A 17190-nucleotide genomic window follows, 5' to 3' on the forward strand; every position below is an offset into this window, starting at 1 on the left:
CCACCGGACCCAACCCGGACTACACCTCCCATCATGCCCCGCGAGCGCGGCGCACTACACCTCCCACCGCACCCCGCGCGCACGCGGCGCCGCCGCGCTCCGCGGACTACACCTCCCATCGCCCCCCGCGCGCCCGCGCCCGAACGCACTGCGGCTCGGCGGCGGCGCGGACTACACCTCCCGGCGTGCCGCGGGCGGGCGCCGCGCAGGCGCGGTGCGCGCGGCGGGCAGCGGCGCTGGCCGGGCTCTTTTGTTCAGGGCGGCGGACGGAGCGCGGCCAGGCCCGGGCCCCCCCCGACCCCCGAGCGCGGCCCCCGCGCCCCTTCCCTCGGACACCGGCGGCGGGGCTGTGCAAGGTCAGCGGGGACCGCGCACCGGGCGCGGAGCGGGAGCGGGAGCGATTGGGGGCGTGGGGGGGGGGGCTCGGTGCTGAGGGGGGAGAAGGGGGGCGGGGCGGCCGTGGGGGGAGGGGAGGTGCTGTGAGGGGCTGTGAGGGGGGGATGGGGGAGGGGAGAGGCCTGGGGGGCTGAGGGGGGAGGGGGCGGGGAAGGGGGGGGCTGGGAGGGGTCAGGGGAAGGGGGGGGAGGAGATTTAGGGGGGGTTTGGGGAGGCTGGAGGGGTCGGGGGGGGGTGGGGTCAGTGAGGGGAGGGTTTGGGGTTGGGGTCAGTGAGGGATTTGGGGCTGGGGTCACTGCAGGGAAGGATTTGGGGCTGGGGTCAGTGCAGGGATGGATTTGGGGCTGGGGTCAGTGCAGGGATGGATTTGGGGCTGGGGTCAGTGCAGGGATTTGGGGCTGGGGTCAGTGAGGGATGGATTTGGGGCTGGGGTCAGTGAGGGATTTGGGGCTGGGGTCAGTGCAGGGATGGATTTGGGGCTGGGGTCAGTGATGGATTTGGGGCTGGGGTCAGTGCAGGGATGGATTTGGGGCTGGGGTCAGTGATGGATTTGGGGCTGGGGTCAGTGATGGATTTGGGGTTGGGGTCAGTGCAGGGATGGATTTGGGGCTGGGGTCAGTGAGGGATGAATTTAGGGCCGGGGTCAGTGAGGGATGGATTTGGGGCCGGGGTCAGTGAGGGATGGATTTGGGGCTGGGGTCAGTGCAGGGATGGATTTGGGGTTGGGGTCAGTGCAGGGATGGATTTGGGGCTGGGGTCAGGGATGGATTTGGGGCTGGGGTCAGTGCAGGAATTTGGGGCAGGGGTCAGGGATGGATTTGGGGTTGGGGTCAGTGAGGGATTTGGGGCTGGGGTCAGGGATGGATTTGGGGCCGGGGTCAGTGCAGGGATGGATTTGGGGTTGGGGTCAGTGCAGGGATGGATTTGGGGTCAGTGAGGGGAGCGGAGCAGCGAGGGAGGGGTTTGAGGTTTTGGGGGGGAGGGGAAAGGGGTGAGAGAAGAGCTGGGGGGGATTTGGGGCTGGGGTTTAGGGGAAAAGGGTTGGGGGAAGCTTTGGGGGGCTTGGGGTGCTGAGAGAGGGGAATTTGTGGGGTTTTGGGGTGCTGGGAGAGTGGGAGCAGAGGGGGAAACAGGGAGTTGTGGGGTCCGGGAGTTTTTGGGGTGGGGGAGACGGCACGGAGAGAGGGGTTGGGAAGGTGGAAAAGGGGAAACTGCAGGGGGGAGTGGGATTTTGGGGGGGGGAAGTGGGATTTTGGGGGAGAAAGTGGGATTTTGGGCGGGGAAATAAGGGGAGTTTAGAGGCAGAAAGAGGGGGATTTTGGGGGAAAAAGTGGGATTTTGGGAGGGAGAAAAAGGGGAATTTGGGGGCAGAAAGAGGGGGATTTGTGAGGGAAAAAGTGGGATTTTGGGAGGAAAAAGTGGGATTTAGGAGGGGTGAGAAAGTAGAGTTTTCAGGGGAGAGAAAGGGGGAATTTGGGAGGGAGAAAAGTGGGAATTTGGGAGGAAAAAGTGAGATTTTGGGAGGGGGAAAAGTGGGATTGTGGCAGGGAGAGCAAAAGCAGGATTGAGGAGGAGAGAAAGTGGGATTTATGATGGGAAAAAGTGGGATTTTGGGAGAGAGAAAAAGGGAATTTTGGGGGGAGAAAGAGGAGGATTTGTGAAGGGAAAAGTGGGATTTTGGGGGAAAAAGAAATGGGATTTTGGGAGGGAGAAAAGTGGGAATTTGGGAGGAAAAGGTGGGAATTTGGGAGGAAAAAAGTGGGAATTTGGGAGGGAGAAAAGTGGGATTTATGATGGGGAAAAGTGGGATTTGGGGTAGAGAAAGTGGGAATTTGGGAGGGAGAAAAGTGGGATTTTGGGCGGGAGAAAAATGGGAATTTGGGAGGGAGAAAAGTGGGAATTTGGGAGGAAAAAGTGGGAATTTGGGAGGGAGAAAAGTGGGAATTTGGGAGGAAGAAAAGTGAGATTTTGTGAGGGGAAAAGTGGGAATTTGGGAGGAAAAAGTGGGAATTTGGGAGGGAGAAAAGTGGGATTTGGGGAGGGAGAAAAGTGGGAATTTGGGAGGGAAAAGTGAGATTTTGTGAGGGGAAAAGTGGGATTGTGTCAGGGAGAGCAAAAGTGGGATTGAGGGGGAGAAAAAGTGGGATTTATGATGGGGAAAAAGTGGGATTTGGGGTAGAGAAAGTGGGATTTTGGGAGGGAGAAAAGTGGGAATTTGGGAGGGAGAAAAATGGGAATTTGGGAGGAAAAAGTGGGAATTTGGGAGGGGAAAAGTGGGATTGTGGCAGGGAGAGCAAAAGCGGGATTGAGGGGGACAGAAAGTGGGATTTTGGGAGGGAGAAAAGTGGGATTTTGGGAGGAAAAAGCGGGAATTTGGGAGGGAGAAAAGTGGGAATTTGGGAGGAAAAAGTGAGATTTTGTGAGGGGAAAAGTGGGATTGTGTCAGGGAGAACAAAAGCGGGATTGAGGAGGAGAGAAAGTGGGATTTTGGGAGGGAGAAAAGTGGGATTTTGGGAGGAAAAAGTGAGATTTTGTGAGGGGAAAAGTGGGATTTGGGATAGAGAAAGTGGGAATTTGGGAGGAAAAAGTGAGATTTGAGGGGGATGGAGCTTTACAAACCCCCTGGAATGAAGTGAGGAGGAAGTGCAGGGAAAAGTGGGAAGCTGGGGAAGGAGGGGAAGGAGCGGGATCGGGCTCCAGGCTCCAGCTGGGAGCGGGGAGGGACAAATGTCAGCTTTTGGCGGGGAGAATGAGCGGGAAACGGGAACGGGGTGGCGGCAGATCCCGGGAATCCGGCCCTGGAGACACCGACGGGGGGGGATCCGTGGGGTTTGGGGGGGAGCTGCCCTCGGGAATTGGGGTTGGGATCGGGGATGGGCTGGGAAAAGGAGAGGAGCTGCAGCAGGAGCAGCTCTGGGGGAGTCCCTGTGGGATTTTGCTGGAATTCCGGGGAGCTGGAGGAGTTGAAACTTTGGGAATGAGAGCTGGGAGAGGAGCAGGAGCTGCGGGATTTGGGTGGTCGGGCAAAGCTTTTCCCAGGGAGGGGAAAAAAAAGTGGATTTGGAGCTGTCCTGGGAGCAGGGAATGGCTTGGGGTTATCCTGGGAATGTGCTCTGCTTCCATGTGTGTCCCGGGAGGTGAATTTTGGGTGGGAAAAGCTCTGGAATGTGGATGGGGCCGGTGGGGGGATCCCAGGAATGGGTTTGGAAGCAGCTCTCTGTGTGTTCTCGTAAAACTGAGGCATCCAAGGGGAAAAAACCTGGGATTTTGGGGGAATAATTCCAGGTTTTGCTGTGGAAGAGCCTGGAAATGTGGGGAAAACCCCCCAAAAAATAGGGATAAATCCCCAAATCCCTCTGAAAATCGAGAGGGGGAGGTGGGGCTGGGCATCCTGGAATCCATGGGAATGCTCCAACCCCGGGGAAATGCCCAAAAATCCTGGGAATGCGGCCCCTCCATCCCTCAGGAATGCTTTGTGGGAATCCTCAGGGAAGTGGAACATCCCCAATCCCTGCTGTGATTCCAGGAGTTTTCCACTCTGGAGTGAAATTCCCCTGGAATTCCAGGGTTTCCAGCTGGGAATGAGGCTGAGCCTGAGGCTCCTTCCCAGCCTTTTCCCGAGTTTTCCTTCATTCCCAGGGCTTTGGGGTGTCCTGGATGGGTTTTTTCCCTCCAGGAATTTGTTCTTTCCCTCCCTCTCCTCCACTGAAATCCAAGGATTTTGGCTTTGCCTGGATCCCTGGGGGAGGAGCAGCCACTGGAAACGGAAAAGATTCGGAGTTGGTTCAGCCAAGATTTGTTTTGGATTCGTGGGGTTTTTTTTGGGATAAACTGACCTTTTGTCACGGCTTAAATGTTAGAAAATTGAAGCTGAATTTTAGGGAGTGTCCAGAGATGGAAATGCCTCAAAATTGAACCTAAAATGAGCCTGGAAATGAACCCTAAAATGCCTCAAAATGGACCCAAAAATCCCCTAAAATTGAACCCAAAAATGCCCCAAAATGAACCCAAAAATGCCCTAAAATGAACCCAAAAATGAACCCAAAAATGCCCAAAATGACCCCAGAAATGAACCCCAAAATGCCCCAAAATGAACCCAAAAATGCCCCAAAACAAACCCAAAAATGAACCCAAAAGTGCCCTAAAATGAACCCAGAAATGAACCCCAAAATGCTCCAAAATTAACCCCAAGATGCCCCAAAATGGACCCAAAAATGCCTCAAAATGAACTCAAAAATGGACCCAAAAATGAACCCCGAAATGCCCCAAAAATGGACCCAAAAATGAACCCTAAAATGCCTCAAAATGGACCCAAAAATCCTCTAAAATTGAACCCAAAAATGCCCCAAAAAGAACCCAAAAATGAACCCAGAAACGAACCCCAAAATTAACCCAAAGCTGCCCCAAAATGAACCTAAAAATGCCAAAAAATGAACCCAATAATGCTGTAAAAATGAGCCCAAAATGAACCCAAATGGACCCAAAAATGCCCCAAAAGGAACCCAAAAAAAGCCACAAAAATCAACCCCAAAAATGAACCAAACATGCCCCAAAATACCCAAAAATGAACCCAAAAATTCCCCAAATGAACCCAAAAAATGCCACAAAAACCCCAAAAATGAACTGAAAAATGACCCAAAACGAACCCAAAAGTTCCCAAAATTACCCCCCCCAAAAAAAAGCCCCAAAATGGATCCTGGCTCTGGATCCAGGGATTTCCCAGCTCTGGATCCAGGGATTTCCCAGCTCTGGATCCAGGGATTTCTGAGCTCTGGATCCAGGGATTTCCCAGCTCTGGATCCAGGGATTTCTGAGCTCTGGATCCAGGGATTTCCCAGCTCTGGATCCAGGGATTTCTGAGCTCTGGATCCAGGGATTTCCCAGCTCTGAATCCAGGGATTTCTGAGCTCTGGATCCAGACTTTTCCCAGCTCTGAATCCAGGGATTTCTGAGCTCTGAATCCAGACTTTTCCCAGCTCTGAATCCAGGGATTTCCTGGCTCTGGATCCAGGGATTTCCCAGGTCTGGATCCAGACTTTTCCCAGCTCTGGATCCAGACTTTTCCCAGCTCTGGATCCAGGGATATCCCAGCTCTGGATCCAGGGATTTCCCAGCTCTGAATCCAGACTTTTCCCAGCTCTGAATCCAGGGATTTCTGAGCTCTGAATCCAGTCTTTTCCCAGCTCTGAATCCAGACTTTTCCCAGCTCTCCACCTCTCCTGCCTCTTCCCACCAAGCCCTGGCTGGATTTTCAGGAATTCTTCCTTCCCTAAAGGCCTCTGCAAGCTGCAGAAAACTCTGGGATGAGGAGCTGGATAAAATCCCAGAGCCTCAATCCCTGATCCAGCAAGGAAACAACCACAGAGAGGGGTTGGGATCAGGGAATGTGCCTCGGATTTAACCGGGATTAACAATTCCCAGAGCAGGAGTTGATAGAAACCCCTGGATTGGGAGCTCAGGAGCAGCATGGAACACTTCAGGAAAAAACCTGGAGCAGCTTTTTTTAGAGGAGAGAGAAAAAAAACCAAAACAAATCCAAAGCATGAAATCAGTGAAAAACTGAGGAGTGGGGAAGACAAAAATCCAAAAAAAATCTTTGCGAGCCCCTACCCGGAAATTCTTTGGGAATCCCGAATTCCCGGCGTGGATTCCCGCCGGTGATCCGGGGTTTTTTTTTTTTTCCTTCCTGCTGCAGCAGCGTCGCCCGGACGCAGAGAAGCTGGCCAGCACAATGGGAAAAAAGCAGAACAAGAAGAAAGTGGAAGAGGTGCTGGAGGAGGAGGAGGAGGAATACGTGGTGGAAAAAGTGCTGGACCGGCGGGTGGTCAAGGGCAAGGTGGAATATCTGCTCAAGTGGAAGGGATTCTCCGAGTAAGCGCCGCCGGCCGCGCTCCCGGAGCCTCTGGGAAGCTCCTTTGGGGTCCAAAGGGGGGGGTTTGGTTTTGTTGTTGTTGTTGTTTTTTCCCCTGGAGAGAGGGCGGCTGTGGTGGCGTTCCCGGGGATCCTGAGGGTTTTCCCGTCCTGGGTAGGGCGGGGAGAGGAAGTGCTGGATGGAGGGGGATGGCAGAGGTGTGGGTAAAATGTCAGCATTGTGCCCAAATTCCCAGTGTGCCCGAAATCCCACTGTGGCAGGCTGGGGAATGTCCCAGTGTGCCCAAATTCCCACTGTGCCCGAAATCCCACTGTGCCAGGGTGGGAATGTCCCAGTGTGCCCAAATTCCCACTGTGCCCAAATTCCCACTGTGGCAGGGTGGGAATGTCCCAGTGTGCCCAAAATCCCACTGTGCCCGAAATCCCACTGTGCCAGGGTGGGAATGTCCCAGTGTGCCCAAATTCCCACTGTGCCCGAAATCCCACTGTGCCAGGGTGGGAATGTCCCAGTGTGCCCAAATTCCCACTGTGCCCGAAATCCCACTGTGCCAGGGTGGAAATGTCCCAGTGTGCCTAAAATCCCACTGTTCCCAAATTCCCACTGTTCCCAAAATCCCACTGTGCCAGGGTGGAAATGTCCCAGTGTGCCCAAAATCCCCCTGTGCCAGGGTGGAAATGTCCCAGTGTGCCCAAAATCCCACTGTTCCCAAATTCCCACTGTTCCCAAAATCCCACTGTTCCCAAGATCCCCCTGTGCCAGGGTGGAAATGTCCCAGTGTGCCTAAAATCCCACTGTGTCACAGTGGGAATGTTCCAGTGTTCCCAAAATGCCACTGTGCCAGGGTGGGAATGTCCCAGTGTGCCCAAATTCCCACTGTGCCCGAAATCCCACTGTGCCCGAAATCCCACTGTGCCAGTGTGGGAATGTCCCACTGTTCCCAAAATCCCACTGTTCCCAAATTCCCACTGTTCCCAAAATGCCACTGTGCCAGGGTGGGAATGTCCCAGTGTTCCCAAAATCCCACTGTTCCCAAAATCCCACTGTGCCAGGGTGGGAATGTCCTGGTGTTCCCACAATCCCACCACTGTTCCCAAAATCCCACTGTTCCCAAGATCCCACTGTGCCAGGGTGGGAATGTCCCAGTGTTCCCAAAATCCCACTGTGTCACAGTGGGAATGTTCCAGTGTTTCCAAATGCCACTGTTCCCAAAATCCCATCGGTGTTCCCAAAATCCCACTGTTCCCAAATTCCCACTGTGCCAGGGTGGGAAAATCCCACTGTTCCCAAAATCCCACCAGTGTTCCCAAAATCCCACTGTTCCCAAAATCCCGCTGTTCCCAAATTCCCACTGTGCCAGGGTGGGAATATCCCAGAATTCCCAAAATCCCACCACTGTTCCCAAAATCCCACTGTTCCCAAATTCCCACTGTGCCAGGGTGGGAAAATCCCACTGTTCCCAAAATCCCACCGGTGTTCCCAAAATCCCACTGTTCCCAAATTCCCACTGGGCCAGGGTGGGAATATCCCAGAATTCCCAAAATCCCACCACTGTTCCCAAAACCCCACTGTGCCAGGGTGGGAATATCCCAGAATTCCCAAAATCCCACCGGTGTTCCCAAAATCCCACTGTGCCAGGGTGGGAATATCTCGGTGTTCCCAAAATGCTACTGTGCCCAAAATCCCACTGTGCCAGGGTGGGAATATCCCAGTGTTCCCAAAATCCCACTGTTCCCAAAATCCCACTGTGCCAGGGTGGGAATATCCCAGTGTTCCCAAAATCCCACTGTTCCCAAAATCCCATTGTGCCAGGGTGGGAAGTTCCTGGTGTTCCCACAATCCCACTGTTCCCAAAACCCCAGGGTGGGAATATCCCAGTGTGGCCTGGAAAGAAACCCCAGAGGGGTTCCCCCCTCAACTCCAGTGGGGGAATCCAAGGAATTCTCTGCTGAGAAGGGAATCGGCTCCCTCCCTCCCGCAACCCCAAACCGCGCTTCCCACCATCCCGACGCGCCCCTAATCCGGGATTTTCCCGGCTGGAAAAGCTGGAGAAGTGAGCGAGGAACTTTTTCCCTTTGCCTCGCAGCGAAGACAACACCTGGGAGCCCGAGGAGAACCTGGACTGCCCGGATCTGATCGCGGAATTCCTGCAATCCCAGAAAACCGCCCACGAGAGCGAGAAATCCGAGGGCAGCAAGCGCAAGGCGGAGTCGGACACGGAGGAGAAGGGGGAGGAGAGCAAACCAAAGAAAAAGAAGGAAGAGGTGAGGTCGGGATGGGATCTGGGATCCCGGAGCTGCCTGATCCCGGGAAAAGCCCTTCCCAACCCCCCAGGTGTTTTCCCAAGGAAAAGCCCTTCCCAGCTCTCCAGATGTTTTCCTAAGGAAAAGCCCTTCCCAACGCTCCAGATGTTTTCCCAAGGAAAGCCCTTCCCAGCCCTCCAGATGTTTTCCCAAGGAAAGCCCTTCCCGACCATCCAGATGTTTTCCCAAGGAAAAGCCCTTCCCGACCATCCAGATGTTTTCCCAAGGAAAGCCCTTCCCAGCCCCTCCAGATGTTTTCCCAAGGAAAAGCCCTTCCCGACCATCCAGATGTTTTCCCAAGGAAAAGCCCTTTCCAACCCTCCAGGTATTTTCCCAAGGAAAAGCCCTTCCCGGCCCTCCAGATGTTTTCCCAAGGAAAAGCCCTTCCCGGTCCTCCAGATGTTTTCCCAAGGAAAAGCCCTGCCCAACCCCCCAGATGTTTTCCCAAGGAAAAGCCCTTCCCAGCCCTCCAGATGTTTTCCCAAGGAAAAGCCCTTCCCAGCCCTCCAGGTGTTTGCCCAAGGAAAAGCCCTTCCCAACCCTCCAGGAGATGGGAATGGGCAGCTTGGGAGGCTCCTTGGGAAGGGGGCATGGAGAGGGTCGGCAGGCTGGCTCCCAGTCCGCTCCCAGTCCCATTCCCAGTCCCGCTCCCAGTCCGCTCTCAGTCAGCTCCCAGTCCATTCCCAGTTGGCTCCCAGTCTGCTCCCAGTCCCGCTCCCAGTCTGCTCCCAGTCCAGTTCCCAGTCCCACTCCAGTCCCGCTCCCAGTCCCGCTCCCAGTCCCGTTCCCAGTCCCGCTCCCAGTCGGCTCCCAGTCCATTCCCAGTCCCGCTCCCAGTTCATTCCCAGTCTGCTCCCAGTCTGCTCCCGGTCCGTTCCCAGTCCGTTCCCAGTCCGCTCCCAGTCCCGTTCCCATTCCCGCTCCCATTCCCACTCCCAGTCCCACTCCCAGTCCCACTCCCAGTCCAGCTCCCAGTCCATTCCCAGTCCATTCCCAGTCCCATTCCCAGTCCAGCTCCCAGTCTGCTCCCAGTCTGCTTCCCTCCCCACCCTCCCAGCCAGGAATCCCTTCCCAGTATCCCACCCACCCCTGCCCCATCCCACTTTAAGGCCGTTCCCTTCTCCCCTTCCCTCTCCAGCTGAACATTCCCGAGCCCTCGGAGCATCCCCCCCCTCCCTGGAATTCCGACCCTCCCTGCCCATCCCAGAGCTGGGATTTCCCCCTGGGAATTCACCACTGGAATTTCCTTTGCTTTTCCCCCTTCCCGCAGTCGGAGAAACCGCGAGGCTTCGCCCGAGGCTTCGAGCCGGAGCGAATCATCGGCGCCACGGACTCCAGCGGGGAGCTGATGTTCCTCATGAAGTGGTGAGGGAGGCTGTGCCCATTCCCTGTGCCCATTCCCTGTGCCCATTCCCTCTGCCCATTCCCTGTGCCCCTTCCCTGTGCCCTTTCCCTGTGCCCTTTCCCTGTGCCCATTCCCTGTGCCCATTCCCTGTGCCCCTTCCCTGTGCCCATTCCCTGTGCCCATTCCCTGTGCCCCTTCCCTGTGCCCCTTCCCTGTGCCCATTCCCTGTGCCCTTCCCTGTGCCCTTCCCTGTGCCCCATTCCCTGTGCCCCATTCCCTGTGCCCCTTCCCTGTGCCCATTCCCTGTGCCCATTCCCTGTGCCCCTTCCCTGTGCCCCTTCCCTGTGCCCATTCCCTGTGCCCCTTCCCTGTGCCCCTTCCCTGTGCCCATTCCCTGTGCCCATTCCCTGTGCCCCTTCCCTGTGCCCATTCCCTGTGCCCCTTCCCTGTGCCCATTCCCTGTGCCCATTCCCTGTGCCCTTCCCTGTGCCCATTCCCTGTGCCCCTTCCCTGTGCCCCTTCCCTGTGCCCATTCCCTGTGCCCCTTCCCTGTGCCCCATTCCCTGTGCCCCTTCCCTGTGCCCCTTCCCTGTGCCCCTTCCCTGTGCCCCTTCCCTGTGCCCCTTCCCTGTGCCCCTTCCCTGTGCCCATTCCCTGTGCCCATTCCCTGTGCCCCTTCCCTCTGCCCATTCCCTGTGCCCCTTCCCTGTGCCCATTCCCTGTGCCCCTTCCCTGTGCCCCATTCCCTGTGCCCCATTCCCTGTGCCCATTCCCTGTGCCCCTTCCCTGTGCCCATTCCCTGTGCCCCTTCCCTCTGCCCATTCCCTGTGCCCTTCCCTGTGCCCCTTTCCCTGTGCCCCTTTCCCTGTGCCCATTCCCTGTGCCCTTCCCTGTGCCCATTCCTTGTGCCCTTCCCTGTGCCCCTTTCCCTGTGCCCCTTCCCTGTGCCGCTTCCCTGTGCCCCTTCCCTGTGCCCCTTCCCTGTGCCCATTCCTTGTGCCCCTTTCCCTGTGCCCCTTCCCTGTGCCCCTTCCCTGTGCCCTTCCCTGTGCCTTTCCCTGTGCCCCTTTCCCTGTGCCCCTTTCCCTGTACCCCCTTCCCTCTCCCCCTTCCCTCTCCCCCTTCCCTCTCCCCCTTCCTTCTGCCCCTTCCCTGTGCCCCTTTCCCTGTGCCCATTCCCTGTGCCCCTTTCCCTGTGCCCCTTTCCCTGTGCCCCTTCCCTGTGCCCCTTCCCTGTGCCCCTTTCCCTGTGCCCCTTTCCCTGTGCCCTTTCCCTGTGCCCCTTTCCCTCTCCCCCTTCCCTCTCCCCCTTCCCTCTCCCCCTTCCCTCTCCCCCTTCCCTCTGCCCCTTTCCCTCTGCCCCTTTCCCTCTGCCCCTTCCCTGTGCCCCTTCCCTGGCCCCACAGATGCCCGGTGGCACCGCTGGATCAGGAATTGTGCCAGAGCAGGAGCCGGGATGCTCTCTCTGCCCATGGCCGGTTCCGCCCCAGGGCCGCCCCGGCGCCGCGGGGATCCCGGTTCCGGCTGCTGCCCCGCGCCAGGGGGCTCGGGAGGGGCTGGGTCAGGGTCAGGGTTAGGATCAGGATCAGGGTCTAGGCCAGGATCAGGGTTAGGACCAGGGTCAGGGTCAGGGTTAGGACCAGGATTGAGGTTCGGGTCAGGGTCAGGGTCTGGGTTTGGGTCAGGATCAGGGTTAGGACCAGGGCCAAGACCAGGATCATGGTCTGGGTTAGGATCAGGCTTAGGACCAGGGTCAAGATCAGGATCAGGGTCTGGGTCTGGGTCTGGGTTAGGGTCAGGGTCGGGATCAGGGTTAGGACCAGGATCTGGGTCAGGATCAGGGTCAGAGTCAGGATCAGGGTCTGGGTTAGGATCAGGGTCAGGGCCCTGGTCTGGGTCAGGGTCTGGGTTGGGATTCAGTTCAGGGTCAGGATCAGGGTTAGGATCAGGATCAGGGTTAGGGCCAGGATCCAGGGTCAGGATCTGGGTTAGGGTCAGGATCAGGTTTTGGGATCAATACCCAGGATCTTTGGGACACCCTGATCCCCTCAGGAATTCCATTCTCCTTCTACTCCCCCAATCCCCCTTTCCCACCTCCTCCCTCACTCCCGTTCCTCTCCCACCTCAGGAAGAACTCGGATGAGGCCGACCTGGTGCCCACCTAGGAACAGTCAGGGTCAGTGTTTGGGGTCAGGGTTAGGATCAGGGTCAGGGTTTGGGGTCAGGGTTTAGGGTTAGGGTTTGGGTCAGGATCAAGGTTTGGCGTCAGGGTTTAGGGTCAGAGTCAGGGTCTGGTTCAGGGTTTGGATCGGGGTCAGGATCAGGGTTAGGGTCAGGATCAGGGTTTGGGATCAGGCTTTAGGGTTCTGGTCATGGTTTAGGATCAGGGTTTAGGGTCAATACCAGGGATCTTCGGGACACCCTGATCCATTCTCCTGCCACTCCCCCATCCCCCTTTTCCCAGCTCCTCCCTCACTCCTGTTCCTCTCCCACCTCAGGAAGAACTCGGACGAGGCCGACCTGGTGCCCACCAGGGAAGGGTCAGGATCTGGGTCAGGGTTTGGGTTAGGGTTTGGTGTCAGGGTTTAGGGTTAGGATCAGGGTCAGGGTTTGGGTTCAGGGTTAGGATCAGGGTCAGGCTTCAGGATCAGGGTCTGGGTTTGGGATCAGGGTCTGGATCAGGGTCAGGGTTTGGGTCAGGATCAGGATCAGGGTTCAGGTCAGGGTTTAGGGTTATGGTTTGGGGTCTTTGGGACACCCTGATCCCTTCTTCTTCCACTCCCCCATCCCCCTTTCCCAGCTCCTCCCTCACTCCCGTTCCTCTCCCACACCTCAGGAAGAACTCGGACGAGGCCGACCTGGTGCCCACCAGGGAAGGGTCAGGGTCAGGGTTCAATTCAGGGTCAGGGTTAGGATCAGGCTTTAGGGTCAGGCTTTAGGGTCAATACCCAGGTTCTTTGGGACACCCTGATCCCTTCTCCTTCCCCATCCCCCTTTTCCCAGCTCCTCCCTCACTCCCGTTCCTCTCCCACACCTCAGGAAGAACTCGGACGAGGCCGACCTGGTGCCCGCCAAGGAAGCCAACATCAAGTGCCCGCAGGTGGTGATCTCGTTCTACGAGGAGCGGTTGACATGGCACTCCTACCCCTCAGAGGACGATGACAAGAAAGAGGACAAGAACTAATTCCTGCTGCCTCCTCTCCGGGAAGCCTTCGGGGTGGTTTTGGTTGTTTTTTTTTTTTTTTTTGGTTTTTTTTGGTTTTTTTCAGGTTTTTTTTTTTTGTGGGAAGCCGATCCGAACTTTTGTGGGGTTTGAGCAAAGGAAGGGTTTGGAGGCGGCTCCGCTGGGCATGGGGGGCACCCAGAGGTGGCCTCGGAAGAGCCCCCGAGCCGGTGTCGGTGCCCTGTGGCCACTCCTCTGCTCCCTGGGCCGTGTCCAGATTCCAGCAGATCCCCATGGAATCCCAGATTCCAGCCCACTCGGGGTGGGGAGGGACAATCGGGGGATACAGAAAGTTTGGGACGGGGAGGGTGGGGGGTTTTTGGGGGGGCTGGGGAGGGGTCTCAAAGCAACGGGAGCAGAAGTAAAACCCCTTCCATGAAGGACTCGCTGGGATGGCCGGGTTCGGGATCGGGATCGGGATTGGGATCGGGATTGGGATCGGGAATGCAGATGGATCCTGCTTCCCCTTCAGCCCCATCCCGGCAGCCGCCAGCCCCGGTGCCAAGAGTGTTCACCCCGTGTTTTTAAGGCGTAGCCTGTCTGTAGGTCCTGGATTTTCATTTTTATTTTCCTTTTTTTTGGGGGGTTTTTTTGGGGTCTGTTTGGGGTTTTTTTTTTTCTTTCTTTTTTGGGTTTTTTTTTCTTTCTTTTTTGGTTTTTTTTCTGCCTTTTTAGAGTTTTTTCCTTTCTTTTTTAGTTTTTTTTTTTTTTTTCCTTTTTTTCAGTTTTTTCTTTCTTTTTTTGTTTTTTTTCTTTCTTTTTTTTCCCTTTCTTTTTTTTCCTTTATTTTTTGGGTTTTTTTTCTTTTTTGTTTTTTTCCTTTCTTTTTTGTTTTTTTCCTTTCTTTTTTGTTTCTTTTCCTTTCTTTTTTGTTTTTTTCCTTTTTTGTTCTTTTTCCTTTCTTTTTTGTTTTTTTTCCATTCTCTTTTTTTTTCCTTTCTCTTTTGTTTTTCTCCCTTTCTTTTTTGTTTTCTTTTCCTTTCTTTTTCGTTTTTTTCCTTTCTTTTTCGTTTTTTTTCTTCCTTTTTTAGTTTTTTTCCTGCCTTTTTTGGGGCTTTTTTTATCCTTTCCTTTTACTATTTCCTGGTGGTACCATTTGGGATGGGAGGGGAGGGATTTGAGGCAATTTCATCTCTTTTAATTAAGGAAGGAAATGAGGTCGAGCCATGACATTCCCAGATCATTTCCAGATTTTTTTTGAGGGGGGGGGGGAATTTTATTTTTTTTTGGTTTTTTTTTTAAACAAAACCTGAATTCAGCAAAGAAATTCCAACAAGATTTTAAAAAACATTAAAAAATGAAGGGAGAGAGGTGGGGGAAGAGGAGAAGATCCCAGGATTGTGCCACACCTGGGGGCACAGAGACCCCGGAACTGATCCTCGAAAAACCCCGCGAGCGATTTTTAGGGGACGGGGGGGGGGGGGTGGGGGAGGGTGGGGAAGGGAATTTTGGGGTGGGAGGGGTGGGAAAAATGGGGAGACTTTGTGAAAATGCAAATTGTGATTCTGTATCGTCCTGCAGCAGAACTGCCACTTCTGACACGTGCATTGTACGGGGTGGGATGGATTTTAACCCTTTTTGAGCCTTTTTTATCCTGGGGGGGGGTGGATTTTTTTTTGGGAGGGGGGGAGGGGTTTGGTTTTTTGGGGTTTTTTTTTGGATGTTCTAAGGTGCTATTTCTCCAAATTTTGGGGGGGGAGGGAGAAAAATCCCAAAAAAAAAAAAAAAAAAAAAAAAAAAGAGATTTCTGCATTTCTGACCAGTTTTCTGCCCTGGATTTGCCTGCCCAGCCAGCAGGGAGGGAATGTGGGAGGGACAGGAACCCAAGAGCAGCACAAGGAAAAATCCAATCCATCCCCATTCCTCCCCAAAACGAGGTTGGGAAGAGGCCAAGGCTGAAATCCTGAACCTCCAGAGAGGGGAGGGGGAGGAGGAGGAATTTTATTATTGGGTTTTGGGGGTGGTTTTTTTTTTTTTTTCAATTCATTCATTTTTGCAATCAGATTTATTCCCCCAAATCCGGAATTCTTTGGATGGTCCAGGGGTGGGATCTCGACTGGCATTGTACAAACCTTTTTTATGAGCATGTGTTTAGGTTCCTGTGAAAAAAAAAAAAAACAACCCTTGTGGAAATGTAAAGTTGGTGTTTGGATTTTCCCTTCGTCCCGAGCTCTGTCTGCTTTTTCTTTTGGGTTCGTTTCGGGGTGGTTTTTTTGTTGTTGTTGTTGTTTTTGGTGTCGTCGTTTTCCTTTTTGGTTCGTTGTTTTTCGGCTTTTTTTTTTTTTTTTTTTTCCGGTCTCAATAAAACTTTAGATTTCTAATCCTGATTTTTTTTTTTAAACCAGTTTTTGACCTTTTTTACAGATTTTTTTCCTCTGGAGTGGGGCGGGGGGGGGGGGAGGGATGGGATGGGGTGGGGTTGTTTTGGTTTTCTTTTTTTTTAATCTTTCCCTTGCTCCCTTTCCTCCAGCTCTTTGTGTGATGAGTGACCAGGTAGAGCAGGACACGGAGGGAAGGTGAGCGCTGAGCCAGGTTAGAGCTTTGCAGCAGGTTCTGCAGCAGGTTCTGGAGCAGGTTCTGGAGCAGGTTCTGGTTTGATTTTGGCCTCCAGCTGCAGAAGAGAGGCTCAGCCAGAGCCCTGAGCCGTGCCTTTGGGACCGTGGGATGAGTTCCCAGCACCTCGGGTGGGTAAGTGACCTTTCGTTGCCTTCTCGGCCCCGCTCGCTGGGGGTTGGGTGGCGTTCGGAGGCGTTCGGAGGCTCTGGCAGAGGTTTGGGGGGGTCCCAGGTGGCTCCTGGTGGGCCTGGAGTGGAGGGAGCTGCTGGGCAGGAGGAGCGGGGTCAGCGCCGGGCCCGGGCGGGGAGAGGCAGGAGGGTTCTGGAGGAGGAGGGGGATGAGGAGCATGAGGAGGAGGAGGATGAGGGCTCCTGGAGGAGGAAGATGAGGAGGATGAGGGCTCCTGGAGGAGGAGGATGAGGAGGAGGAAGATGAGGAGGATGAGGGCTCCTGGAGGAGGAGGATGAGGAGGAGGATGAGGGCTCCTGGAGGAGGAGGATGAGGAGGATGAGAGCTCCTGGAGGAGGAGGAGGATGAGGGCTCCTGGAGGAGGAGGAGGATGAGGGTTCCTGGAGGAGGAGGAGGATGAGGAGGAGGATGAGGGCTCCTGGAGGAGGAGGAAGATGAGGAGGATGAGGGCTCCTGGAGGAGGAGGAGGATGAGAGCTCCTGGAGGAGGAGGAAGATGAGGAGGATGAGGGCTCCTGGAGGAGGAGGAAGATGAGGAGGATGAGGGCTCCTGGAGGAGGAGGATGAGGGCTCCTGGAGGAGGAGGAGGAGGAGGATGAGGGCTCCTGGAGGAGGAGGAGGATGAGAGCTCCTGGAGGAGGAGGAAGATGAGGAGGATGAGGGCTCCTGGAGGAGGAGGAAGATGAGGAGGATGAGGGCTCCTGGAGGAGGAGGAGGAGGAGGATGAGGGCTCCTGGAGGTGGTTCTGGATGAGGATGATGGTGGCTCCCTGGAGGAAGAGGATGGTTCTGGAGGAGGATGATGATGATCCCTGGAGGAGGATGAGGATGAGGGCTCCTGGAGGAAGAGGATGGTTCTGGAGGAGGATGGTGTTACCTGGGAAGAATGATGGCTCCTGGAGGAGGAGGATGGTTCATGGGGAAGATGATGATGATTCCTGGAGGAGGATGATGGCTCCTGGGAAGGATGGTGGTGGCTCCAGAAGAAGGAGGATGATGATTCCTGGAGGAGGAGGAAGATGGCTGGGGGAGCAGGGTGGAAGCTCCTGGAGGACAGTGGTGATCCCTGGAGCAGGGTGGAGGCTCCTGGAGGACAGTGGTGATCCCTGGAGGACAGTGGTGATCCCTGGAGGCTCCTGGAGGACAGTGGTGATCCCTGGAGCAGGATGGAGGCTCCTGGAGGACAGCAGTGATCCCTGGAGGACAGCGGTGATCCCTGGAGGCTCCTGGAGGACCATAGTGATCCCTGGAGCAGGGTGGAGGCTCCTGGCTCCGAGGTTTCCTGCTCCAGGATGGATCAGGGAGGTTTTG

General features: G+C 55.3%; 1 protein-coding gene across 1 annotated transcript; it reads left to right on the top strand.

Moving 5' to 3' along the window:
- Positions 1-251: 251 nt before the first annotated feature.
- CBX1 (chromobox 1) lies at positions 252-13385 on the top strand. The gene is made up of 5 exons (XM_068996549.1): positions 252-356; positions 6092-6267; positions 8352-8529; positions 9839-9933; positions 12953-13385. The coding sequence occupies exons 2-5, from the start codon at positions 6128-6130 to the stop codon at positions 13095-13097; spliced, it is 558 nt and encodes a 185-aa protein (XP_068852650.1). The 5' UTR covers positions 252-356; positions 6092-6127; the 3' UTR covers positions 13098-13385.
- The last annotated feature ends 3805 nt before the right edge of the window (positions 13386-17190 follow it).

The sequence above is a fragment of the Aphelocoma coerulescens genome, chromosome 27 (assembly GCF_041296385.1).
Source record: "Aphelocoma coerulescens isolate FSJ_1873_10779 chromosome 27, UR_Acoe_1.0, whole genome shotgun sequence".
NCBI lineage: Eukaryota > Metazoa > Chordata > Aves > Passeriformes > Corvidae > Aphelocoma > Aphelocoma coerulescens.

Bases quoted from the DNA above. Each gene is read 5' to 3' on its own strand.
- CBX1 (XM_068996549.1), top strand. From the start codon at position 6,128: ATGGGAAAAAAGCAGAACAAGAAGAAAGTGGAAGAGGTGCTGGAGGAG. The intron at 6,268-8,351 runs GTAAGCGCCGCC...TTTGCCTCGCAG, and splicing joins AAGTGGAAGGGATTCTCCGA to CGAAGACAACACCTGGGAGC. The intron at 8,530-9,838 runs GTGAGGTCGGGA...CCCTTCCCGCAG, and splicing joins CAAAGAAAAAGAAGGAAGAG to TCGGAGAAACCGCGAGGCTT.